General features: G+C 59.9%; 4 protein-coding genes across 6 annotated transcripts; 1 reads left to right on the plus strand and 3 right to left on the minus strand.

Annotated features, from left to right (window-relative positions):
- Nucleotides 1–4453: 4453 nt before the first annotated feature.
- Nucleotides 4454–14160, minus strand: WDR97 (WD repeat domain 97). The gene is given in 22 exon segments (XM_019630133.1): nucleotides 4454–5689; nucleotides 5776–5834; nucleotides 5939–6961; nucleotides 7033–7154; nucleotides 7229–7699; nucleotides 7783–8133; nucleotides 8288–8365; nucleotides 9168–9251; nucleotides 9346–9487; nucleotides 9561–9817; nucleotides 9914–10063; nucleotides 10232–10292; nucleotides 10539–10660; nucleotides 10751–10883; nucleotides 11054–11144; nucleotides 11220–11456; nucleotides 11538–11680; nucleotides 11752–12442; nucleotides 12637–12758; nucleotides 12899–13527; nucleotides 13695–13825; nucleotides 14031–14160. Coding segments are annotated over 22 exon segments (5430 nt in total). The 3' UTR covers nucleotides 4454–5486.
- Nucleotides 14161–14278: 118 nt separating this feature from the next.
- MAF1 (MAF1 negative regulator of RNA polymerase III) lies at nucleotides 14279–17391 on the minus strand. Its single transcript, XM_019630295.1, has 8 exons — nucleotides 17051–17391; nucleotides 16120–16245; nucleotides 15887–16015; nucleotides 15647–15812; nucleotides 15381–15502; nucleotides 15181–15300; nucleotides 14904–15038; nucleotides 14279–14805 (listed from the first exon to the last, which is right to left on the minus strand). Exons 2-8 carry the CDS (start codon nucleotides 16200–16202, stop codon nucleotides 14784–14786), a joined length of 777 nt encoding a protein of 258 aa, XP_019485840.1. The 5' UTR covers nucleotides 16203–16245; nucleotides 17051–17391; the 3' UTR covers nucleotides 14279–14783.
- Nucleotides 17392–17536: 145 nt separating this feature from the next.
- On the plus strand, nucleotides 17537–21685 carry SHARPIN (SHANK associated RH domain interactor). 3 transcript variants are annotated; one of them, XM_019630291.1, is made up of 9 exons: nucleotides 17537–18217; nucleotides 18498–18672; nucleotides 20311–20448; nucleotides 20519–20660; nucleotides 20743–20833; nucleotides 20910–21063; nucleotides 21143–21261; nucleotides 21349–21477; nucleotides 21555–21685. In XM_019630291.1, exons 1-9 carry the CDS (start codon nucleotides 18020–18022, stop codon nucleotides 21636–21638), a joined length of 1230 nt encoding a protein of 409 aa, XP_019485836.1. In that variant the 5' UTR covers nucleotides 17537–18019; the 3' UTR covers nucleotides 21639–21685. The 3 variants fall into 3 exon arrangements, with proteins under 3 accessions (XP_019485836.1, XP_019485837.1, XP_019485838.1); XM_019630292.1 differs by having other exon boundaries at nucleotides 20522–20660; XM_019630293.1 differs by lacking the exon at nucleotides 20311–20448.
- A 1008-nt stretch (nucleotides 21686–22693) lies between these two features.
- On the minus strand, nucleotides 22694–25023 carry CYC1 (cytochrome c1). Its single transcript, XM_019630294.1, has 7 exons — nucleotides 24945–25023; nucleotides 24154–24350; nucleotides 23943–24069; nucleotides 23692–23849; nucleotides 23449–23609; nucleotides 23088–23188; nucleotides 22694–22992 (listed from the first exon to the last, which is right to left on the minus strand). The coding sequence occupies exons 2-7, from the start codon at nucleotides 24300–24302 to the stop codon at nucleotides 22888–22890; spliced, it is 801 nt and encodes a 266-aa protein (XP_019485839.1). The 5' UTR covers nucleotides 24303–24350; nucleotides 24945–25023; the 3' UTR covers nucleotides 22694–22887.
- Between the last annotated feature and the right edge of the window lie 40 nt (nucleotides 25024–25063).

Genomic DNA, 25063 nt, shown 5'->3' on the forward strand with positions numbered 1-25063 from the left:
CCACCTTGACCTTCCTATTTCCTTTCTTCTGATCACTTTGTTGTTCTTTTTCTGATTTCTTAGGGTAGACGCTGAGGTCATTGATTTGAAACCTTTTTTCTTTTCTATTATAGGGTTTCCCCCCATTTATTCTTTGACTTGTGGATTATTTGTTATGTACTTTACTTTGATATAGGCTATAAACCCCTTAATAGATTGATATTTTTATTTCACACTGAGGACTAGCACGAAGCCTCTAGGGACAGTGATGTTTAGGAGAGCCACTCACAGGGAACAGGCATGCCCCTGAAATCCATAGGTCATAAGATCCCAGGCCTGGGATTTGCCCCCGGCTAAGACCCACGGGAAGGGCACTTCATAGCCTCAATCCCACCTAACCTCGATTGAAAGTCCCGTAGAAACTGAGAAAGAGGGTAGATGAGTCCAAGGAAGTGCCACTTCTCAAAAAAAAACACGTGTTGGGGACACACAGGTCCTGCCCGTAAGAGATGAACATTTCTCAAGAAATGGAATTGGGGAAAAAAAACTTAAAAAAAAAGAAATGGAATTGAAGTATTTTGGATAAACTAGGTAAATGATGCCCCCTGGTGGGTACTTTGGACTGAGACAAAAGTGTACACCTTCAGAGCCCACTGGCTCTAGAAGTGTTTACAGTAATCACCAGCTAAGTAGCCTTAACTGTTCACACGAGAAATAGTTTTGGGGAGTAATTTCAAAGTTAAAGAAAAGTTACAAGAGCTATGCAAAGAACTCCCATATACCTTTAATCCAGCCACCTCAAATTCCCCACCTACACTAGTTACCCCAATAAGGACCTTTTAGCAGAAGTTGTCATGTCTCTTCAGCCTCCTTCAGTCTGGAATAGCTCTTGAGTCTTTCTTGGACTTTCATGCCCATGACAAAGAGCACCGGCCAGCTATTTTGTAGTATGTTCCTCCATTTGCATATGTCTGGTTGCCTCATGATTAAATTCGGGTTATGCATTTATGGCAGAAATTCTGTGACTGTGAAGCTGGGTTCTCATCATCGCGTCCCATCAAGTGGCACAGTGTCAATATGTCCCAGTGCTGGAGATGTTTATTTTGATCTCTTAATTATTAAGATGGAGTCGCCCAGGTTTCTTCACTGTCAGGTTACTGTTTTTCTTTTTGTGTTTTATAAAGGCCTCCCAGGTGCTGCGGCTTCTGCTCTAGTTCGTAACCCCCTTAACCCTGGAAACCACTTACCCATTTTTCATCTCTAGAATTTTGTCACTTTGGGAATGGCGTAAATGAGATCATACAGTATATGATCTTTTGAGGTTGGCTTTTTTCCACTCGGCATAATTCTCTGGAGAGTCGCCCAGGTTGCTGTGTGTGTCACCAAGGTTCTCACCTTTATTGCTGAGAATACGCAGTGGTGTGGGTGTACCAGTTTGGTTCAAGTCATCTGTTTGAGGACCTTTATGTCATTTACAATTTCTGGCTATTACCAATGAATCTGCTGTAAACAATAGTGGACAGATTTTTGTGTGGACACTAGTCTTTCTCCCTCTGGGACAAATGTCCAGTAGCATGATTGCTGACTTGTAGGTAATGGCATACTAAGTTTTCAAGAGACTGCCAAATTGTTTCCCGGACTGCCTGGGCTGTTTTCACTCCCACCAGCAGTGTGTGCTGATCCACTCACTCCACATCCTCTCCAGCATTGGGTGGTATTGCCGTTTCTCATGATACTTTTTTTTTTTAAAAGATTTTATTGGGGAATTGGGGGAGGGAGACAGCGTTGGGGAATTGGGGAAGGGGAACAGACAAGTTGCTGTCCTTTTGTTCTTCAGTCTAGTTGTGGAGGACGTCGCTTCACTGGCCCATGTTGGTATTATCATTGCGCTCTTCCCGGGTGAGGCAGTTGGTCGCCGGCCACTGGACGGCTGCTCACAGCAGCTCTTGGCAGCTCACGCTGGCTGCTGGCTGCTCACGCTGGCTGCGGGCCACTCACAATAGGTTATGGCAGCCCACTACAGCAGGGGCTGCAGCCTACGCCGTCTCTGGCAACTCACAGCAGCCCAGCTCCAGGTTGAGCTGTTGTTCACCATCTTAGCTGTAGAGGGCGCAGCGTCACTGGCCCTCATGTGGGATCCGAACCAGGGCCCTGCTGCTCAGAGATGGTCTCCCAAGCCAACTCTTAACCAACCCGCCACTCGGCCAGCCCTCTCATGGTACTCTTAATTGGCATTTTCCTGATGGCTAGTGACGTGGAGCGGATCTGTATGCTCATTTGCATCTGCATCTCCTCTTTGGGGAAATGTTTCTTTGTCTTTTGCTCGTTTTCCAGTGGGATCATTTGTTTTTTACAGTTCATTTTGAGAGGTGTTCGGATATTGTAGACATGTGTCCTTTGTGGATGTGTCATTTGCAGATATTCCCTCCCAGTCTGCAGCTTGTCTTTTCATCCTGCTAACAAGGCTTCCACAAAGCAAAAGTTTTACAATTAATCAAGTCCAATTTATCGAATTCTTTTCTATACAGTGCCTTGGGAGTCATGTCTAAGAGCTCTTCACCAACTGCTAGGTCCAAAAGGTTTTCAATGTATGTTTCCTTATAAAATTTTTATAGCTTTACATTAAATATATATGATACACTTTGAGCTTTGTCTTTGATTTTGTCTTTTGCCATATATATATCTTTAATCAGCAAATATGTCTATCTTTTCCTTCTGAGTTTTCTGATTAATATTTTTTCTAAATTACCTGATATAGTTTTATTTTCCACATTCCAGTCAGCAAATCATCTGAAAAGTACTCCTGTAAATGATGTGAGGAAGGGGTCCAGCTTTGTTTTCTGTCTGCTTGCTTTGTGCGAAGCACTGCTCCTCAGTGCTTGAGCTATAATAAATCCTCAGAGCAGCCCTGTGAGGTATCATAGCATTATTATCCCCCTTTCATAGATGAGGAAACTGAGGCTGAGAACTTAGGTAACTTGCTTAAGGTCACAGTTAGGAAGTGGAGCAAATACAGAAGGGGGCCAAAAAATATATGTACACATTTTAAAGGAAAAAACTGTTATTAATTGTAATACTCAATATATACTAATAACAAAAGATGAATACAAGTCACGTTTGACTTCTGCAATTAGCTCAAAGTGGTTACCATCAGCATCCAGACACTTCTGATTATGGCAAACATTGTTTGGCAGACTTCTGTGGCGAGTGTGTAAACAGTTCCAACACCATGACAAAAGAAGCAGGACTTGTTGTGTGAGACCCCCCGGATCATCCCTTGTGCACATCACACACAGTACCATGTGTCTCAAGCTCATCATGAATGCGTGCAATTTTTAGGCGTTTTGGAGCTTTTGTCGCACACTCATGCCTCCATTGTCATTGTACTTCCACAACATTCTTGAATTTCAAATACCACTTCAAAATACTCTTGTGCTCCTCGAATAACAACCGTGCTTCCACCATTTTCTCTGACTGTCCTGCCTATCCCATGGTGACACTAGCATTCATTTGATTAATGCCATCTTCTAAGCAAACATCATACTACACATTGGTACCGTAATTCAAATCAACTTCAAAAAGTAATACACAGATAACATCTCTTAAAATGTGTTTTTGGCACCTCTGGTATATATGTATTTGCTATTTTGACTTCTTCCATAGTGAAGGTCCCATTCTAGCTTTTTGTACATTTTTCTAATGGGTTGTGTGATTTTTCTTAGTGTTTTTGATTTGTAGAAGTTTTTTATATGTGTATTTTGGAGATGAGCCATTTTTAGTTACATGTATTACAGATAGGTCCTCCCACTCTGTGTCCTGCCTTTTTACTCTCTTAATGGTACATTTAGGTTAACAGATTTCTTAATTTAAAAATAACTATATATTAATGTGGATTAAACATATATTAATATTGTCCTCTATGACTAGTGTTGTTTTTTTTTACCTATTTACACACTTGCCCTACTTTCACATGTTTGTATTTTTAAAAGCACGTATTGCTTTTATAATTTTTTTTTTAAGATTTTATTGGGGAATTGGGGAAGGGGAACAGCGCTGGGGAATCGGGGAAGGGGAACAGACAAGCTGCTGTGCTTTTGTTCCTCAGTCTAGTTGTGGAGGACGTCGCTTCACTGGCCCATGTTGATATTATCATTGTGCTCTTCCTGGGTGAGGCAGATTGGTCTGCCTCTGGACGGCCGTCCACAGCGGCTCTTGACAGCTCACACCGGTTGCCAGCTGCTCACGCTGGCTGCCGGCCACACACGGTAGCTTATGGCAGCCCACTGCAGCAGGGGCTGCAGCCTATGCTGTCGCAGACCACTCATGGCAGCCCAGCTCCAGGTTGAGCTGTTGTTCACCGTCTTAGCTGTAGAGGGCGCAGCGTCACTGGCCCTCATGTGGGATCTGAACCAGGGCCCTGCTGCTCAGAGCTGGCGTCCCAAGCCAGCTCTTAACCAACGAGCCACTCGGCCGGCCCTGCTTTTATAATTTAAAACATGAAAAGCAGTGGAGGTGGACTGCCACGAGCCACACAGCCCCTTTTATAAAATGTCAAGTCTTGCAGTTCTCTGGGCCAGGCGCTTCTGGTCCTGCGAGCTGAGAGAGCCACCCATTCAGCAGCCCCATAACCAGAGCACAGCTAGGGGGTTGTGGGGAAGGAATGGCAGACCAGCTGTTAACTAGAAAGCCACAGAGAAGAAACTTCTAGTCAGAGGCTGAAAATACATGAAAGAAATCGCTGCTCAGGAAGCCCAATAGAAGGGTGTAAAGAGCTAGAACGGGCCCTTCCCAAAAGCAGTCCGAATAGCCCATGCACACGTGGGTCCCTGCGAGGTCACGGCTGCTCAGAAGGAAGCCGAGGCCCTCTGAGAAAGAACCTACACTTCACAGACAAGGTCTGCGTCCTGGAGACTTTTAGGTTGAAGGGTCCAGAAGATGTTGTCCCCTTATTGCTTATTGGATAAAGCAGGTGGGGCCCCTTCCAGCCTAAAGGTAACAAAGTGCCAACAGACTCCTGGTTTCACGGGCATCAAACGACTGCAGCCGCCCCCACACCTGTGGCCACTCAGACCCCTCTCCCTTGCACACCTGGCCGCTCACTTGACCCCAGTAATTGACCGATAAAGGTTGGCTGAGTGCCTCATCAGGGACACACCCACGTTATGGGTCCCGGCTCGGAGTAGATAGGCCCACCCCCAGCAGCATCGCTCGCCCACTGTGTGCTGACCACGCCCCAGATCCTGTCCCACCAACTCCACCGTGACCCTGTCTCCTGCCTCACACACACGACTGGCCACTGGCAGGTCATGACACACCAGCTGAACCTCCCTGCCAACCCCAGCAGCCCCAGAGATGGAGGCAGCACCGTTTGCTGGCCATAGCCTCTGGACTTTATTCCAGCTCTGGCTTTGGCCAGAGGCAAATAGCCATGGAAAGAGCCTCATCCTGACTCCATGCTGAAGGAGCGGGAGGCTGGGAACAGGGTGAGGCCGAGGTCGCCAGCCAGGTCAGCTGTAGTTGTGTGGGTCCGCGTGGTCAGGCAGAAAGTAGCGCTGCAGGGCAGGCTGCAGGAGCAGCGGGGGCAGCGGACGGGCAGGCCTGGGCCAGTCCGGGGGGAAAGGCTGCAGGTCCACCCGTGGCAGTGGCAGCTTCAGCATCCGGATGGAGCCACTGAGGGTGCGGCCTTCCCAGAGCTGGGACATCATCTGGCCTGGGGCCAGCAGGACAGCCCAGTGGGACTCAGGCCGGGGTGGGGGTGGAGGTCAGGGTCCAGTCTCTACCCCCGTCCCCACTCACCCCTCAGGCTCATTGGAGTCCTCTGGATCTTGGTCTTCGGATGCCGTACGATGGGGTGCCTGGGAGAGAGGGGGGTAAAAGGGTGGATTTCACTAAGCCAGGCCCTCAGCCACCCCACGCAGGCCCTGCCCCCGCCCATGCCTGGTGCCCCTTGGCAGCTCACAGGCGATCCCAGGGCTGTGGCTGTCGAGCGCGGGGTGTGGGTGTCGAGCGCGGGGAGCATGGGCTCAAGGACGGGCTCTCAGGCTCCTCCCGCAGGGTGACTCGCTGCCGCACCCGCTGCAGCTCACAGAAGAAGTTGAGCGCATCAATTGGCCCCAGGTCCAGCATCTTCGACTGTGACCATTGTGTCTGCTCCAGGGGCAGTGTCTCATCAGGCAGTGCGGCCGGCGCGGAGGAGCGCAAGCGGGGCTCAGGCAAGGCGGAGAAGGGCAGTAGTGTCTCGGAGAGTGGGCGTCTGGTCCGCTGGAGGTGCATCTCTGACAGCAACCGCTGGGCCTTGGGCTCCAGTGTGGCCAAGCCTGACTCCCCAGGCGAGACCGCCAGCGAGGGCGTCCAGGAGATGCTTGAGAGTGTCTCGGAGGTGTAAGCAGGTGCCCCGGATACCACAGAAATCTGAGATGGGGCCTCCTTGGGAGGGGGTGTAAGCACCGAGGTCTTGGAGACCTTGGGCAGCATGTCTGACAACTTGGCTACTGAAGGCTGCAAGGTTTCCATCTGTGGGGGATGCAACCGGTGGAGGACGCACCAGGGCCCAAGGCAGAGGCTGCCCTGGCCCCAATGGGAGGCGGCGTTGTGCTGTTCCTGGCTCCCAGCCTGACCCCTCTGCAGACTTCCTCCCAGGGAGGAGCAGGAAAATGGGGAGAGATGGGGTACCCAGGAGGACAGGGAGGCACAGAGCTAGAGTGAGGCAAGGAGCCTACCAGCCTCACCTGGCTGTCCTCCCTTGACTTGGGGCAAGCCGTGGGAGAAGGCAAGAGGCTCCAGGGGCAGGTGGCCTACCCCACCCCTGCCCAACCAGACCTGCAGGGGCTGAATCATTTCTTCCAGCTTCTGGCTACAGCAATTGCGCAGTGCGGCCTTGGAGTCCAGGTCCTGGCCCCCGACCCAGGTCATCATCTCCTTGAATAGGAAGCCTTCCGGGTCCTGAAGGCCTAGCCCGTCCAGCAGCTTCTTGAGCTCTGGCCTGCGACAGGTGAGGGCGGCTTATTCTGAGGCCCCGAGCAGGTGGGAAGGACGGGCAGAAAGGGGCCTCACCGGCAGGCAGCTGGTGAGTAGAGGAAGTACGACATGAGTTCCAGCACCACCTCGCGGGACTCCAAGGAGCAGGCCAGGAGCAGCTGTAGGGCTAACATCACGAACTGCTTCTGCGTCTTGTCCTGCGCACAGACGGGTGGAACGCGGTTGGTGCCCGAGGCCCGGGGCGGAGCTAGGGGCGGAGCTAAGGACGCACCTGGAGGCTGGGGGGCTGGTCCAGGTTGAGCAGGTGCAGGAGTATGCAGTGCAACCGGCCACAGAGGTGTTTGCTCACGTCGGGCAGCAGCCTCAGCAGTTCGTGTAAGATGTGCACGCGGTCCGCCCAGGAGGCCTTCTCCAGCCTGTCCATGAGCAGTGAGGCCAGGCCCTCCACCGTGCCCACCCCGGGGTACGCCTGCAGAGACCGCTGTGAGGCCCTACCTCCTGGGCGCTCCAGCCCCCCCTCCTCCACCCGAGCCTGTACTTCCCAGGCGTCCAAGACTCCCCGAACCTTCAGCGTAAAGTTGGGGAACAGCCTTTTGAACCAGTTCTGGATGACCAAAAAACGCAGGAACTTGGCCCGATGTGCATAGCGCGAGCGCTTGTGGCGGTACAGGCGGCGGCGGAAATAGGTCTCAGTCCTGGTGTCATCGTCACTGGAGCGCCTCCGCGTCCAGGACTGGAAGCTCTGGGAGGGGGAAGCGGCGGAGGCTGCAGGCCCTGCCTCTCTGGCCCCACTCCTCCCGCCGCAGTCCTGCCAGGGGCGCCCACCTGAGCTGCGGGCTCCTCAAACTCCAGCAGCTCATCGGAGAGCTGCGTCTGCGGGCTCAGGGAATCTGAGGCCCAGCCCAGATCCAGCTCGTCCTCGTCCTCGTCCTCATCCTTGTCCTCGTCCTCGTCCTCTTCCTCTTCCTCTTCCTCGTCCTCATTCTCACTCTCGTCCTCGCCCTGGCCCTCTTCCTCCTCCTCCTCCTCCTCCTCCTCCTCTTTCTCCTCCTCCTCCTCCTCCTCCTCCTCACCCAACCACTGGATCAGCTTCTGGGGCCACGTGGTGCGGCGCCGCCTGCCCCACCGTCTGCCCCACCGTTGCTGCCGCCACAGGTCGTTCTGGCTCCGGCCTGGCTGCAGAGTGAAGAGCGCCCACTGGCCAGCTGCAAGGCCTTGGCCCCTCCTGCAGAGCCTCCCTGAGCCCCACTGGGGTGAGCCTCCCAGCCCCACCCCTTGCCTTGAGTGTGCCTTCACTGGTGAGCTGGCTGAGGGCTCCACAGCCCCTGACCTCACTGGGCAGCCACATTTGCTGCAGCACCACAGAGTTGGGGATCCAGCCCGGGAAGTGGATGGGCCGCAGTGAGTACTGGAGGTGGAACACAGCGGGCCAGGTGGAGAACCTGAATTCAGCCCCAGCCCAGAAACCGCCCTGGCATAGCACCCCAGCCTACCGGCCCCCCAAGGGCTGAGCTGGGCTCCCACCCCTTGCCCACAACACACAGACAGAGAGAACCTTCAGCAGTCAGGGCAAGGGCAGTGAGCCCTCAACTGTGGTAACCGAGGAGGGAAATCTGGGTCACCTGACACCCCCACATGCTCTCCACAGGACTTGGCCCACAGTCCTGGGCAGGGATAGCTATAGGAGAGGTGGGGATAGGAGCCTGAAGAGTGGCTGGCTGGGGCTTAGGTACATGGTGCAGCAGCTGGAAGGATCAGTGGCCACCTGGAGAGGTGACAGTGCCAGATTCATGCTAGGGGAGGGGCTGAGGCCTGTCTGGGCATCTACATGGAAAGGCCGCGGGTTGCACAGAGCCATCGCCCATTGACTTTGCTCCTCTGAAGGAAGGGGACCATGGTCTCCAGACAAAGTCCAAAGGGGACCCGCTCACCCAGCACTTTCGCTGGGGAAGGTACGCAGGGACAACCAGCTGGCAGAGGTTCCCACTTTGCTCAGTGTCTGCTTCCAGAACACAAGTAGTCAGGGCCCCCAAAGAGCAGCAGCATCAAAACTGGGTGGGCAGGGGAGGGCGTGGGGGCAAGGGCTGCAGGTGGGCATGGACCTAGGGTCAGATCTGGACACAGGGTTTGCAGCAAAGGGAAGATGGGATGCACAAGGGTGACGCCTGGAGGGAAGTGCCTCTGGGGAGAGCACGATGTGTGTGTCTCACCTTGTAGGACTGAATGGTGTCAGGAAAGAAGCCCCCGAGGGTGGAGAGAGGCTCCTTGGGCCGCTGTTTCAGCAGCATGGAGATCTGGGGTGGGACAGGGCCTCAGAGCCAAGAATGGACCCCAGCGCCCCAGCAGCTCTGTCTAGGTGGGCAGCACCCCACTACCTGGGCCCCTCACCCTGTGCTGCAGATGGGATGATGGTGGGTCCAGGGCCACAGGCATCCTCCCGCCCCCCCCCCGCCCCCCAGAGCTCTCTAACTGCAGCTATAGGTCCAGACTGAGCCCCAGGTCGCAGCTCAGGGAGGACCCGGCCAGCAGTGAAACACGGGAGTAAGAGTTACAGGGTAAAGGGCAGGGGCAGGTGGTCAGGGCAGAGGGTGAGAGGCCTCACCTGGGATACCCTGCTGTGCACACCCCTGTGGGTGGGTGGGAAGGGCAAGGTGACTCGGGGAGGGTGGGCAATGCGCTGACCCAGGGTCCTCCGGTCCTGTGTGGGCAGGGCTGTTGGTGCCGTGGGGGCTTCAGTGCAGACCCCAGCCTTCCTGAGACTGGGGGCAGCTCTGGGCAGGGCACATACAGTCCAGGTGTCTCTCTCCACTGTGAAGGTCACAGTGCTCTGCCGCTGGAGCTTTGTCCCAGAATGCATGCCCTGGGAGAGGTGGCAGCGCAGGGAGGTGGTGTCAGAGGTCCAGGGCAGGGGAGAGGCTGGGGTCAGGGCTGGCACTGGGGGAGGCCTCATACCCACCAGCAGGCCTGGGCCGTAGATCAGACGCAGGTAGTTATGAAAGGCCTCCTGGCTCTGCTGCCTGGAGGGTGGGGGCTGGGCTGCTGGGACCACCAGCCCCAGGCTCAGCTGCTGAAGGTCTTGGTCCCGGGTAGCTAAGGCTTCCAAGTCCTGGGGGTGGGGGTCAGGGGTCAGTCTATTCCTTCTTGAGCCCTGCCATGTGTTGCCCAGATAACCACAGTGAGCCCAGGCCTGCCCCAGGAGCTGAAGGGGAGTGGCCTGAGCTGGGTCAGGTCAGGGCTGGGGCACTGGGGTATGGAGGGGACAGGAGCCACCAACCTCCTCCAACAGTGGCTGCTGAGGTGCTGCCTTCTGGAGATGGATGAATGACAAATCTGCGCTGCAGACAGGGGTGAGCACAGGTGGGACACTGAGTGGCATTACCAGTGGGACTGGGCAGAGCCCGGGACACGGACCCAGGAGTGTGGCCAAGCCCTGGTGGGGCACAGGAGACAGCCAGGAGTGGAAATGTCAGGGCTGGGACAGGCTTGAGGTGGCTGGAGGTGCTTGGGAGCCCTGGGACCTCGTCCTGACCCAGAGGAGCTGGGTGGGGCCTCAGGACAGCTCAGTGGGCCTGCCAGCAGACCTGAGGCTGGCCACCCCGTGCAGACTGGCGAGTCTCTGCAGATGGGCTGAGGTCAGTGACTCCTGGCTGGTCAGCAGCAGCGGAGGGTCATCCATCCGCTCAGGGACCTTCCCACACAGCTTCTGAGCAGGGGAGAGGAACCTGGAGCCCTGGCCTAGGAGGCCCGTCTGCCCACAGCAGCCCTCCCCACCCACCCTGTGCTCACTGCACACCTTAACCAGGTAGGACGTGGGCAGGTAGAGCCTGTGAGATACCAGGCAGAGGCGAGAGCCCAGCGCCAGCACCAGGTCCCCACTGTTGCTGCAGAAGGTCAGGGCCTGAGGGGCGCCATTCAGCTTCAGGAGCCTGCAGGGGTGTCCAGGGCAAGATCCAGCCCTGCTCCAAGGAGCAGGGAACAGAGGCAGCAGCAGGAGCAAAGCCCTCTCCCCCCAGTTTAGCTGCAGCTCTAGTGGGGCGGGGAACCCTGCACCCAGACCCCCTCCCGGTGGCTCTCCCTCCCTCAGGGCCCAGCCCACCGCAACAGGCGGTTCTTCACTGTCCAGATGCGGACGGTGCAGTCCAGGCTGGAGGAGGCATACAGCTTGAGTGTGGGGCAGCAGCACAGGCCTGGGGGCCAGGACTCACTGTCAGGGACCACAGGCACATGGTGGCCTGGGCTTCACCTTTGCCCTGCCCCCGCACCGGTGATGTGGTCCGTGGGGTCGTCCTGGGGCCCGTGATCGCAGCGCCCGCTGTTGCCCAGGCCGAACTGCACCAAACCATAGGTGGCACTGTCCGGGTCCTCAAAGGCCACGGTGACACGCTTCCCAAGCACACAGAGCACCACAGCAGGGTGGCAGCAGGAGAAGGTGCGCAGCAGGCTCAGGCTCTCCTCGGCATATGGGAAGACCCGCCACAGCTTCACGGTCAAGTCTCCGCCTAAGGGGGCGGCAGCCAGGGCTGGGCCTTTGGGGAGGGGAAGGGTCCCAAGGCAGGCTCTGTGGCGTGGGAGGTACTGACCTGAGGACACGATGGTGTTCCAGGTAGACGCAATGGCGGTGACGGGTCCCGGGTTGTGCGCCTCTGTATGGAAGACACTCTTCGACTCGCACCACTCCAGCACTGACAGCATGCCATCCGTGTGGCCCACCACCGGCAGGTACCTACAGGTCACAGGAGCCTGTTGGCGCGGGCCCTGTAGGCCCGCCTGGCCCTCACTTGCTTCGGCACCCACCGGTTCTTGTCCTTCCAGGACCCGATGTCACTGCGGCACAGGTCGCCCCGGTGCTGGCGCACAGTCTCCCAGCTGGAAAACGCGCCGCTGGGGTCAGTGAGGTGGCTGTAGAGGTGCAAACAGGAGGGCCTGGGCGCCGGCGCCGGCGCCGGGCACACGCGGTAAAGCACGCTCATGGGGCAGCGTGCCGCGTTGGCACACACCAGGTGTCCGGCACGTGTCAGCAGCCATAGTTGTTCGCGCGGCAGGCAGTAGGCCACAGCAGCTGCGCAGTCGTCGGGCTCAAGCAACAGCGCGCTCACAGTGCGCCCAGTCACAACTGACACGAGGTAGACAGAGCCGTCCGCGCAGGCGCACACGAGGCGCGCGGGCAGCGGCGGGTGCAGGGGCAGCGCCGGCGCCACCTGCAGATGGAGCACCTGCGCGGACAGCTGTGCCAAAGGCGAGTAGAGCTCGCGCAGCCACCACAGCTCCACGCTGCCCACGCGCAAGGAGAGCACCGGCCACCCTGGGCCGGCGGGCGCCAGCAGGCGGTTCACGCTCGCGGACCGCACGTCCTGGCCCCAGCAGCTCAGTGCCACCTCGCCCACCTGCGCCGCCGCTTGCAGGTCCCATGTGCGCAGCGTCCCGTCCTGCGAGGCCGATAGCACTAGGGAAGTGTTCGGGAGCACAGCCATCGCTGTCACCGGACCTGCGGGAGGAGTGCGAGTCACTCGGGTGCCCCAGGGACTAAGGGAAAGGAAGCCGGCAGCTCCAGGTTACGGCCAGCACAGAGAAATGTGGCCAGAGCCGGCGGAGATTCTGGACAGCCCAGAGCAATATAGGCAGAGGGCTGCACAGAGTGGAGAACGAACTGGCCTCAGGAGCCACCGTGGTGTGGCGCACCTGTGTGGCCCACGAACACCATCCGGATTTGCCAGTCAGCCTCCCACACCTTCACCGTGCTGTCTCGGGAAGCTGTCACCATGGCCTCTACCTCTCCGAAGTACGCCAGGTCGGAGATGGTGCTGGGGGTGAGGGTGAGGGGGCGGGAAGAGGCGCAGCCAACTCAGCATCGCTTCCTGTGATCAGGCCTGCACCCCTGCCATAACGGGCTTTCCCTCACAGACTTGCCTCATGCCCCATCCCATCCCTGGGCCCCTCTCACGTTTTGTGCAGATCTCGGCGCATATCTATGACAGCCCAGGTATGCAGATCAAAGGTGAGCACTGCTGAACCGTAAGCTGCGAAGCAGCGTTGGGCCTGGTGGTGAGCCGGGGGCCCCAGAGCCAGACGCACAAGCACACCCGTGGAGTTTGGCGGAGGCTGCAGAGGTGACCCTCGTGGCACCAGACATCGACCCCCTGCACGGAACTTCCACAGTGCCAGGCTGCCGCCTGCCTCTGCCACTAACAGCAGCCCCAAGTCAGGCACAGGCAGGCAGCAGATGGGCTCATGGCCTGGCGGTCTACCCACCCCGGGCTCACTCAGCCATAGCAGGCTGAGGTCGGGCCTTAGTATGGCCAGCCCCAAAGGGCCCCAGCCCACAAAGCGGCCTACAGAGCCCAGCGGCCCCAGCACTGCCACCAGCCCTGTGAGCGCAATGGGGGCCAGCAGCTTCTCATGGGCCCAGCCGTCCTCTCTGTGCAGGTGCATGTAGCCTGCGCCGTCCAGCACCACAAAGCGTCTACCCACTGGGTCCTGCGCCACCGAGCACAGCCCAGCTGTCACCTCCAGGCGACGCAGAGGCTCCAGTCCGTGCGTCAAGCATGCTACGCCCAGCTCTGCTCTCTTTTCCTGCGGGGCCAGGATGGGCAGGCCTGAGATCAACATGGGGGACTGGGGAGAGGTGGTGTGCCTGTCTAGGGGAGCCAAGGGATCTACTGGGACCATGCTAGGGACCCCTACGGGAAGAGTCGGACCAGGGAAGAGGCCTCCAGGAAGATGCCATGGGAGAGCCGCACCTTTTCCACAAAGTCGTGAAGGCCTGCACGTAGGAGCAGCCACAGCTGGCGGGCCCGGGCGCGTGGGGTCATGTTTTGCGACCATGAGCTCTTGGTACAAAGCTGTGGGACCAGCTCCGAGAATGACGACTCTGAGGGGCCAGTGGTGGAAGCACTGTCACTGAGTGGCCTTGGGCCCCCAACCCTGGAGGCTGTGGGCAACTGGGGGCCCTCTGGAGGGCTCTGTGGGTTAGGGGACTGCCTGGGGAGCATTGTGTTCCTGGCAGACACAACCCGTGCCTGAGTGAGGCCTGCTTTTAGGTGAGCCATCTAGAGGGCGAGGCCAGGCCCCCTCACCATTCTTCTCTTTGAGCAGCCCGGGGTCCGGAATGTCATAAATGTCAGTGTCATACGAGTCTGGGTCCAGAGTCAGGTTGTTGCCTTCTACTGAAAAGGGGTCACTTGTGTCCAGTACATCGGTCTCCATTTTGGTGGCTGCAGATCCAGGCGGTTCAACAGCCTTCTACTGCTTGTTGCTAGGATACCAGGGTACGCCAGCCCCGCCCTTGACACAGGCCCCGCCCCCAAGCTGCACAGAGGCCAGGTCCACAGTAAGTCACAGAAACTTTTATTGGAAACAAACGAGCTGCAGCAAAGTGACACTCAGTGCACGCTGCCCAATGGGCGAGGTGGGGGGTACAGGTGGGCGCCAGGAGCCGGCCCAAGCCCAGGTGGATGACCACTGGGGCCTGCTTGCCGGGTCTCTGGCCCTTTGGGCCGGAGTGCATAGGCCTAGGCCTGACCCGGTACAAAATACAAAAATAAACTCTGGGGTTCAGCTGTCCCTGCCCATGTCAGCTTCTTTGGGCAGGACAGTGACTTTCCCCACCAGGCCCTGTGCTATCTATCCAGTCCAGCCCATGTGGGCAACAGAGCCTGTGGGGGTGAACGACCATCCAGGGACTGGAACCAAAGGGTTAGGTGGGCAGCGCTGGAGCTGTGGCAGCGTCAGGGTCTGGCCAGCAGCTGGGGAGGCTCTGGGGCCCCTCAGGCAGGCAGGTCCAGGCACTGGTTGAAGCTGGATGAAGCTGGGGTCTCTGCTCCTCCTCCTCACATACAGATCACCGGAACCCTGGCAGAGGAAGGCAGCCTTGAGACCTGGCAGAGGAGCCCCACCCTGTCCTGCCCACCCCAGGCTCTAGGAGCCAGGCTACGCCACCCAGTACACACCTGTCCTCCATGGCGCTGGGCTCCTCTGGGCTGCCCTTACTGCCTCCACCTCCTCGCTCTTCCTCCTCCTCCTCTTCCTCCCCCAGCTCCATGTCCAACTCGTTGCCCGCCTCTGAGGGCGTGTACGTGGATCCACTGGGGGAGGTGGTGGGATCAATCTTAGGACCACCTACCCTTGGCCTGCTGCTGACCCCAGGGAGGATGTCCAGGGGGGAGAGTCAGAAGTGAAGTGGGTCAAACAGGGAGCTGGGGGAAGGGACGTGGACAGGGCGCCAACCTGATGGAGCGGCAGCTGAAGAAGACAACCCGCTTCAGTCGCTTGTTGTAGAAGAAGTAGTTAAAGGACCAGAGGCTGCCATCCTCCCCGAAGGGGTCTGAGTCCAAGTCCGGGTTGTAGCTAGGGGGTGTGAAGAAGGCAGCATGAGGGCCCAAGAACCACCCACACCCATGGGCCCACCTGCAGGGAGGCCAGCCCACCTGTAGATGTCACACTCAGCCAGGCAGATCTCCTCGTCCACTGCGTTCCACAGCTGTGGCTTCAGGGCCTTGAAGTCCTCCCGCACAGCCGAGAACAGACTACAGTTGACTGCATTCACCACCTAGAATGGTCACAGCTGGGGCTGACTAGGGACCAGGACAGCAGGCATGGACTGGGTGGAGCCCAGGGGCCACTGAAAGTGGGGGAGGGCAGTGGGGACAGTAGGGCTGCAGGTCCCTTGCCCCACTCGACCCTCGACCCTCACCCAGCTGAGGCTGGGCTCCCGGCTGAACTCGTGGCTGCGGGCAGTGCTGAAGTCATAGTCGGGGCGGAAGGACTCGTTGAGTGTAGCGATCAAGTAAAAGAGGGTCTTCCGGCTGCATTTGTCGCTGAGGGGGCCCTCATCCTCACCGCCTTGGCTCTTGCTCAGTCTGCACAGAGAAGCATCAGCCCAGTGCTGCCCTGCACCCCACAGCCCCAGGGGGCAGGCCCTGCCCCGGCTCACCTGCTGGGGCTGAGGCCTGAGGTCTGGGGTGGGGACAGTGCCTCCAGCACGTGTGGTTGGCCCTCCTGGCAGAACTGCTTGAACATGTGCTTGTCGTCTCCTGCCATCTTACATGAGTAGCTCTCAATTCTACAGAATAAAAAAGGGACCTTGGAGCATGCCCTCCCAGGTTTGAGACTCCGGGCCAGGGCAGTGACCTCTGAGGCATCAGCCCCTGGGAGCCCCAGCCTCACCTGCCAATGATGTGGGCATCTCCGGTCTCCACGGTCAGCTGTGAGTTGATGGCCTCAAAGCTCGAGTTCTCCAACAGCTTCATGTCTTTGGGAAAGGGCTCCTGTGTTCTGAGGGGCTAGTGCTGCCTGCGGACAGAAGGCGGGACAGAAGGCGGGTGGGTGGGTATCTGGCCCCTGGGGCTCTACCTGCAGGTTTGCAGACTTTTCTGTAAGCGGAGCTGCGGTAAACAAGCTGGGTCCCTCCCACAGCCTGTTCCCAAGCCCTGAGCACTGGCGGGGGAGGCGATGAGATCCTGTTACCAGAAGGTGGCAAGTCCAGGCCCCAGCTCAGCCACACCCCCTGCACCTTATTCGAGTTGTGGGGCCAGGCTGGGGAGCCCGCCGGGGATCCTGCTCTCCGAGGGGCTGCTGGTTTGGTGTCTTCCTCAACACTCCCCATCCTGGCAGAAGAGCCCCACCCACCAAGGGGGTCACTGTGAGCCTGCGAAGGGAAACGACTCCCGCGTCTTCCTCCGCCCCGACATTCAGCCAGGGTAAAGAATCCGCACCCGATTAGGAGCCAGGACACCTGGGGCTCTGGCCCTGCGGTCACCTGGAGGCGGCGTTCTTCCCTGCTCTACGGACGGCTTTCTAGCGAGGAGAGAAAACCCACAGGCTCCGACGTTCTTCTTTAAAAGTGGGCGTGGTTTCTTCGGGAGCAGAGGGAGGCCCCACGGCCCTGTCCGCGGGCCGCTAGGGCGCTCCGGCGTCGGCCCGGCAGCGCCCGCCGGCCGGCCAGGGCCCAGCGGAACCCCAGCCTAGCCGTGGTGAACTACAAATCCCAGGAATCCGTGAGCCCCACCGGGCGCGCTTACGCGCGCCGGCGTGATGCCTGGTGGGGGCTGTAGTTTTGGAGGCCCGGAGGCGGCGCCGGGCACGGGGGGACACCTACCTGCTTGCGCTACGCTCTATCTAGCCTGGTAGGGCCAGGCCGGGTCAGGTCAGTTGATGTAGGTGCGGGTGAGAAGGCGGTGCGGGCTCCGGGCAGCGCGGGATCCTCAGGACCGGAGGGCGGCGCCGCGGCCTCCGCTCGGGCCGCACTGTATCCGGGGGAAGAAGCTCCGCGGCGACATCCCGTTACTCCCGGCCCTGCCGGCCCATCCGGGCTGCGACCGCGACATAGCCTCGCCCTTGCACGGCGCCCGACTATCGCGACCGACTTGCCCGCCGACAGCCGCAGAGCGCCCCAGCGAGCGACCGACCGACCTTCTGCCTCCTCCGGCCGGACAACAACAAGCTCCCTCAAGGCCCGGCCCCGCACCTCTGAGTGGCCGGCTCCAGCCGCTGGGATCGAGAGCTTGGAGAGCCATTGGGGATGGTACCCGCCGCTCAGTGCTGTCTTCCACTCCTACTGGCTATAGTGCCTGTCCGTCACTCTCCTCGCCGTCTGAACCCGCCTTCCTTCCTGGCCCTCACTGGTTATGGCTCCTCGCTTGCCCCGCCCTCGGTGGCCTCCCGGGTTCCCAGGAGGGTCTGTCTGAACCCTGCGGAGCCGGCGGCAGGGAGCCTGAAGGGGCGTCCAGCTTCCGCCAGTCTTGGGATTTAGACACGGACCGCCCGGCTGCAGCCTCCGCCCTCCCAAGCGTCTAGGGCGAAGGGGCCGCGCCCACCTTCCAATGGTGGCCGGCGCTTTCGTCCCTGACACTTTGTCCCGACGTACAAGCCTCCAGGCCCAGCCTGGTTCGCCCGTGTCCATCCTGGGCAAAGCGGGAGGGTCAGGCTCGGCCCCCTCTCGGGCTCCGACGCGCTGGCCGCGCTCGGAACCCCAGACTCGCGGCCCCGGTTTCTGGCGGACACAGGCGCTCAGCGGCCCGAGCCCACGGAAACGAGATCGGAGGGCCGGGACAGGGCAGGACCGGAGATGGCGCCGCCGGCAGGCGGAGCGGCGGCGGCTTCGGACCCAAGATCGGCCGCGGTGCTGCTGGCCGTGCACGCCGCGGTGAGGCCGCTGGCCGCGGGGCCGGACGCCGAGGCGCAACTGCGGAGGCTGCAATTGAGCGAGGACCCCGAGCGGCCCGGGCGCTTCCGACTGGAGCTGCTAGGCGCGGGGCCCGGAGCGGTGAGTGGGAGCTGCGGGGGACGCGGAGCCTAGGCCCTTGCTTGCCCGCCGAGTGCCCTGCAGCAGTTAACTTTCCTTGCTTCCGTTTCCTGGTCTGTCAAATGGGGATGATGCTGATACGTATCTTTATAGAACTACTATGAGGGTTTCATAAGATAATGAGTAAAGCGCTTTTAGGACAGCGCAGGTAGCCTATAAATGTTACCTCGTGTGCCTTTGATCACGTCATGCAGTATGATGTGCTGGGAGGAGGCACTGATCCCGGACTCTTCCCCCTCAGGTCAGTTTGGAGTGGCCCTTGGAGTCAGTCTCCTACACGGTCCGAGGCCCCAGCCAGCATGAGCTGCAGCCTCCACCAGGAGGGCCTGGGACCCTAAGCCTGCACTTCCCCAACCCTCAGGAAGCTCAGCGGTGGGCAGCCCTGGTCCGAGATGCCACCGAGGAGGGACAGAATGGTCAGTACCCTGGAGCACATTCATTTGGTTGGCCAGGGACTGTGCTGGGAGTGAGTAGCAGTAGCCACAGCCCTCCAGGCCTGGGGGGCGGGGGCGGGGAGTCGCAGGGAAAGCTGGGCCCACCTTACCCACTGCTGGGGTTCTGGGAAGACTCCCAGGAGAGAAAGTGGAGAAAAGGAACAGAGGCCAAGACGGGGAGCCTGTAGTACCGGACAAGTGTGGGAGGGCAGAGCAAGCAGGCCCTCAGGACTTGGGTGAGAGGACAGACAGACTAGCAACGGGAAGGTATTCAGTGGGAGAGTGACAGGCTCAGAGTTGAGCTACTTAAGATTGGTTGAAAAACGAAACAAAAAGATTAGTTGAGACCTGCATTCATGTGGGGTGGTGCAGATAGGGCTGGAGAAAAGGATGTTTCCAGAGATGCTTAGGAGATGGAATTGGCTGGATTTTGTTAGTGGTTGAGACAGAAAGATGGGTGACCAAATACCATGGGGGGAGAGAGCCTATTTGGAAGGATATAGAGGTGGCCCAGTTGCTACACGTCTGCGAGGAGCAGGAGCAGGAGCAGGTGGATCTGGGCTGGAGTTGGGGCTCTGGAGCGTCAAGATCAACCAGGGTCACTCGGAGAGAAGCAAAAACAGAAGAGGGTCTGGCAGGCAGACAGTGCACCAGGGAAAGCCCACAAGGGTGCAGAAAGAGCTGCCGGAGAGGTAGGAACCTTAGACTGCGGTAAGAGAGGCCCCGACAACAGTGTCGGGAGGACACAGGAAGAGAAGGCCTTTTCCGTTCGTCATTCACTCAGTGCACTCGTTCACTCACCAGATGTAGCCTCGGGACTCAGCACTCCTTCAGGCCCTGGCAATTAACATGAATTAAACTTCAAATCTCTGCCCTCTCGGAGCTTGTGTTTCTCAGGGAGCAGCAGACATACAAAATAAGTCATAAAATTCTGTTGGGTGCTGGAAGGGAGGAGTTTGCAATTTAAATCAGAGTGGCAACAGCGAAGGCCTCCTTAAGGACATGAGTGAAATTTGAAGATTGAGGCATGAGCCATGTGGCCGCAGAGCAGTGGATCCAGAAGCCCCGAGGCAAGGGACATGCACTGGCCGGGCCAGGTGCTCGGCATACTGAGGGCCGGAGGGTGTCAGCACTGTGTGAGCTGGGCCTCAAGCAGGAGACAGCAGTGCGTCCAGCCCAGGGCCTGAGAGGGTTTGTGTGGCACGGGAGCAGTCCGAGGTGTCCTGGGCCGGTGGTAGAGCCAGAAGGGGTGGAGGTCCTATGCTGACTGCAGGGCTCCTTCAGAGGGAGGGCCTGCTTTGCTTCTGCTGTGAAGCCAAGGGAGCCCAAGAGAAGTGGCCTGTCTCTGGAGGAGGGGCACAGGCGGGTCCAGAAGGGCTCCAGAGCCCAAGTGCGGCCCCAGCTTTGAGGGGTTGGCAGGGCCCTGAGGGTTTGCAAGGGCCGAGGCTCGAGGCAGCCTCGCTAGAAGTGTGGCCAAGGCAGGGCCCTGGCATGGGCTGGGATGAGGAGAGAGGAGGCAAGGAGCCTGGAAACCTGAGGTCAGAGCAGAGGCCTAGGGGAGTACTTGGCGGGGGGACAATCTCAGGAGACCACCAGCCCACCCCACACCTTCCCTCCTAGGCAGCAACAGCCTGCCTCCAGCCCTGAGCCCAGAAACGTGCCCTGTTTCCCCACCCAGTCCCCCCGAAGTGCCCACACCCAAGGCCCCTCAACCCAAGGTGGATGTTCCCTGGAGCCCTGGAGACTTGATGGAGAAAGGTAAAGGCAGGTGGCCGGGGGGTTAGGGGAAGCAGCAGTGCCCAGCTGTGACGGTTCTCTCTCCTTGTAGCAGAACTGGCAGGGCGCCTGGCGCGAGCCATCGAGGGTGGCGATGAGAAGGGGGCAGCCCAGGCGGCAGCCGTCCTGGCCCAGCATCACGTGGCCCTCAATGTTCAGCTCCAGGAGGCCTGCTTCCCGCCTGGCCCCATCAGGTGAGACCTGGGACTTCTCCCTCACCCCGCCCTCCAGCCTCTCAGGTCCCCCACCATGCCCCCGTCCTACATTCTGGCCCAGGTTGCAGGTCACAGTTGAAGATGCTGCGTCCTCTGCTCACGTCTCGCTACAGGTCCACCCCCACTGCACCATCGCGGCCCTCCAGGAGCAGGTGAGCACAGGGTCTGGGGATCCCTTCAGGGCAGGCACCCCAGTGACACTGCCTGGCCCTGACACTCTGGCCACAGGTACTCAAGGAGTTGGGCTTCCCACCAGCAGTGCAGCGCTGGGTCATTGGGCGGTGCCTGTGTGCGCCAGAGTACAGCCTGGCTTCCTATGGGGTCCGGCAGGACGGGGACCCTGCTTTTCTCTACCTGCTTTCAGCCCCTCGAGAAGTCCCAGGTCAGTCCTTGACTGGGGTGGGGTAAGGAAGGTGGGGGTGCAGCCTGACACGGCTCTGAGCCCCACCTCCCCACCCTAGGACGCAGCCCGCAGCACCTCCAAAAGACGGATGGGGAGTTAGGCCGCCTGTTTCCTCAGTCACTGGGACTGCCCCGAACCCCCCAGCCCGCCAACTCCAGCCTCCCCAGCCCTCTTCAGGTAGGCAAGGGCCCAGGTAAGGTGGGCCTGGCAGCTGTGGGGACGGGAAGGAAAGGGTGAGTAGTAGCCGTCTGCCCTGTTCCCCAGCCCGGCTGGTCCTGTCCTTCCTGCACCTTCCTGAACACCCCAAGCCGACCTGGCTGTGAGATGTGTAGCACCCAGAGGCCCTGCGTGTGGGACCCCCTTCCTGCAGCCTCCACCCAGCAGCCACCGAAGGTACTAGGGGCAGCAGAGGGGAGAGGATGAGGGCTGGGGGGCAGGACAGCAAAATGACCCATCTCCCCTCACCCCAGGTCACAAGGAAAGAGGATGGCCCTTCCCTTCCAGGCCCAAGGTCCCTGGACCCCCTCCTGAACCTCTCAGGGGACCTCTGCTGACTGCTCACTGAGGACAGAGGCAGAGCCATTAAAGTACTTCTGAGCCAGCTGAGTGCCCCCACTTTGTGCGGACCGGGCTGCTGGGAGGATGGCGAGCAGAACAGTCCCACTCAGGAAACTTGGTGGAGGGGGTGGGGCCTGGCCCTCAGCAGGCGGGGCTCCCCAGCCAGAATAGAAGAGCATACTTGGACCCCAAGTCCAGGGGTCCTAGGGGCATGGCGCTAAGATTTCTCCCCACCCCAAGGGCTTGCAGGGCCCCTACACGCCCCCCTGCCCCCTGGCTGCTGATCACTTGTGCTGAGGCCTTCTGTGAGTCCCCACCCCAGCTGACTGGCTCCCCTGTCTGCTCAGAGCTCTTCAGGCATGCTCCCTCCTTTCACCCTCCCAACCGGCCACCACTCCCTGGGGCTACTCTAGCTGGGATGCCCATTTTATTCCCCTCTTGGGGACGAGAAAATATCAAAAGCTAGGAGCCCCGAGCCAGGCCCTGGGCTAAGACAGCACCTCCATGACCCTCCCCCAGCCTGGACCCAGCCCTACCTGCCCTGTGCATGGCTGGGAGGCACCATCCCGAGACAAACACCCCACCCAGACTTGCTCACCACCCTGCTCCCCCTCCAGGAGTTCCTCTGCCTATCTCTGCTTCCAGAAGCCGGCTGAAGGTGGTCTGTCATCTCCCAGCCACACCCTGCCCACACCAGCTCCTGCCTTAGGCCAGGCCTCTGCCCTGTTGGAATGCTGCCCTCAGGATGAAGGCCAAGTGGTTCAACACTGACACTGGGCGGGTTACTCTAGCAGGCCCTGGACCATATCCAGCCAGGCCTGGCTGACCTTTTTCACCTGTGCCTGGTACTCCCCACACCAGAGTGCTGCCACCCTTTCCTCTCTAGCAGCGAGCTCTCCACTTCCTGCAGCACATCCAGTACTGACTGGACTCTCAACCAGCAGTCAGTGCAGGCCATACTGCATGGGACATCCCTGGGAACTGAGGGCATGGGTCTCAGTCCCAGAGTGCCCTGCAGACCCGCACTCCCACCACACCATAGCTCAGATATGTATGTTGAGAAACTTAATTTATTTCCATGATGGAGGCTGAAGGAGCTGGAGCACGGTCTCCTGCCCCTGCCCTCCCCTCTTGTCCTAGAGGAAGGGGCTTCGCCGAAGGGCCAGCTGAGGCCTTAAGTGGCCCACAGTGGCTCCTTGGCTGGGGGGCCTGTTCAGGCAGGACGGCAGCAGGCACAGGATAGGGTCACTTGGGCGGCCGATACGCCATCTTCCGGCTTTTCAGGACTGACCACTTGTGCCGCTTCATGGCATAGATCAGGGGCAGCAACAAGCCCATCATCAACAGCATCTGTTGGTAAGGCAGGCTCAGGTGGGGGTGGTGGGAAGGACCCTGCCAGCTCCCAGCTCCTCCCATGTCCACTGTGTCCCTTGCCCGACTTTCACCTTGAGCCCCATGCGTTTGCGATGGTCGTGCTCTGGCTCAGATGCCCAGCGCAGGAAGGTACACACGTCCTTGGCTACCTGGGACATGGTAGCTGGGGTACCTGGGCCAAAAACAAGTGGTAAAGGCTGCCCTTGGGGGCCCCTGCCCAACCTGAGGTCCTCTGAACGTACCACATCCCCTCCATGGAGCGGACTGGTTCCAAAAGGGATGGGGCCTGAGCTGGACAGGCTGTGAAACCCGCCCATGAGCCCCCTCCGACAGGCACACAGTGCCCCAGCCAGGGAGAGGGCAGGACCATGGGCTTGACCCAGGGAAGCGTCCTGGCAGTGGGGGAAGGAAGGCTCAGGGTGGGGGCCTCACCATCGTCAAACTCCAAGACCTCGTCGTAGATGGGAGGGGCCATGGCGATGGCCTGGCCAGGGAAGTAGGGGTTGAAGTACAGGCCTTCTCGCAGCGACACCCCGGTGGGTGGATCACAGTAACCCGTGAGCAGGGAGAAGACGTAGTCCTCGCCACCATGCCTGGGACCAGAGTCGTGCCTGTTCAGCCCCTGGCCTGGTCGGTCCTTCCTCCCCACCCCCAAGCTGGCAGGCAGCCCGGTACCTAGCTCGCACGATGTAGCTGAGGTCAGGGGGCAGTGCTCCGCTGTTGGCTGCTCGGGCGGCCTCAGGGTTGGGGTACGGTTTGGGGAAGTAGTCGGACAACTTCCCTGGCCGCATGAACATCTCCCCATCCTCATTGGGGCCATCCTGAATCTCCACCTGCCACCAAGAGCAGCATCACAACTGCTGTCCACCACGTGGGAGCCCGAGCCCCTGGAGCCCCTGGGTCCCCGGCACCCCAAGGCACCGCACCTCCTCTGCCAGGGCCTTAGCTTCTTCCTCTGTGTAGCACACGCCCACCAGGTGGCGATAAGCCACGTAGTCCATGCTGTGGCAGGAGGAGCACACCTGCTTATATACCTGGAAACCCCTCCGGATGCTAAAAGAGGGACAGGGTTAGAGGCTCCCAAGATTCCACCCCACCCAGTCCACCCAGAAACTCCCCAGCCAACCAGCCGCACACCTGGTGTGGTCCAGGGAAGAGAGGAGGCCACGGTGGGACCACGGATAGCTCGGGGGGTGCAGCTCCAGGTCACTGGCACTCACGGCAGAATGCAGAGCCACGGCCAGCCCTGCACCCCCTGCGGCCAGCATGCCCAGCGCTGACAGCATCACTTTCCGGCCCCGGGACAGGCCGGACTTCGACGACAAGGACACTGCCTGCAAGAGCCCCGCTCAGCGCCTGCCAGAACACCACCCAGCCCTACCTGGGATCTGACTCTCGGCGCCTACCTGTCCCACCTACCCACCCGGCACTGGCCGCCTCCTGCCCTTCCCGCTTCGCCGCGCTGCTGACCCCTCGCCGTGATTCGGCCGAGGAGGGGATGCGAGGCACGTTCTTGGATCCCAGGCTGGGGATCCAGCTGAAGTGAGCAACGGTGCTGGGGCAAGCCAAGGTCACAAGCAACGGGCCGAGGTCAGGCTGAGGTCACTTCAGGACGCGGGCCCAGTGTGACAGACCGGAGCGGGAGCGAGCCTGGGCGCGCTCCCCGGGGAAAGCCCTCCGCCCCGACCCTGCGGCGCCCCAGCCCCGCTGTCCCCCCGCTCGGCACGAGTCGCCTCTGCTGCTCGGAGGAGTGGGCGCCGGGCCCTGCGCCCAGGAAGCAGCTAGGTCTGCCGGCGGCTGAGGCCCTGCAGGGGCGCTGGGTGGCCGAGGCCGCTCCCCCGCTGCCCGGCCCGCTCCCGGAGCCTCCCCGCCGTGACCTTCACGGGCTGCGGGGCCACGCGGCGGCCGGGGTCCGGGCCAGCGCTCACCTGAGGCGTCCGCAGCGGGAGCTGCCCGGGCCGCGCGCCGCACAGCAGACCCCGGGCCCGCGTGCCCGGCAGCCCCGCGCCCCGCTGTTGCCGCGACAACGTCCAACTGCAATGGTTCC

This window comes from Hipposideros armiger, unplaced genomic scaffold (genome assembly GCF_001890085.2).
Source record: "Hipposideros armiger isolate ML-2016 unplaced genomic scaffold, ASM189008v1 scaffold_897, whole genome shotgun sequence".
Classification (NCBI taxonomy): Eukaryota; Metazoa; Chordata; class Mammalia; order Chiroptera; family Hipposideridae; genus Hipposideros; species Hipposideros armiger.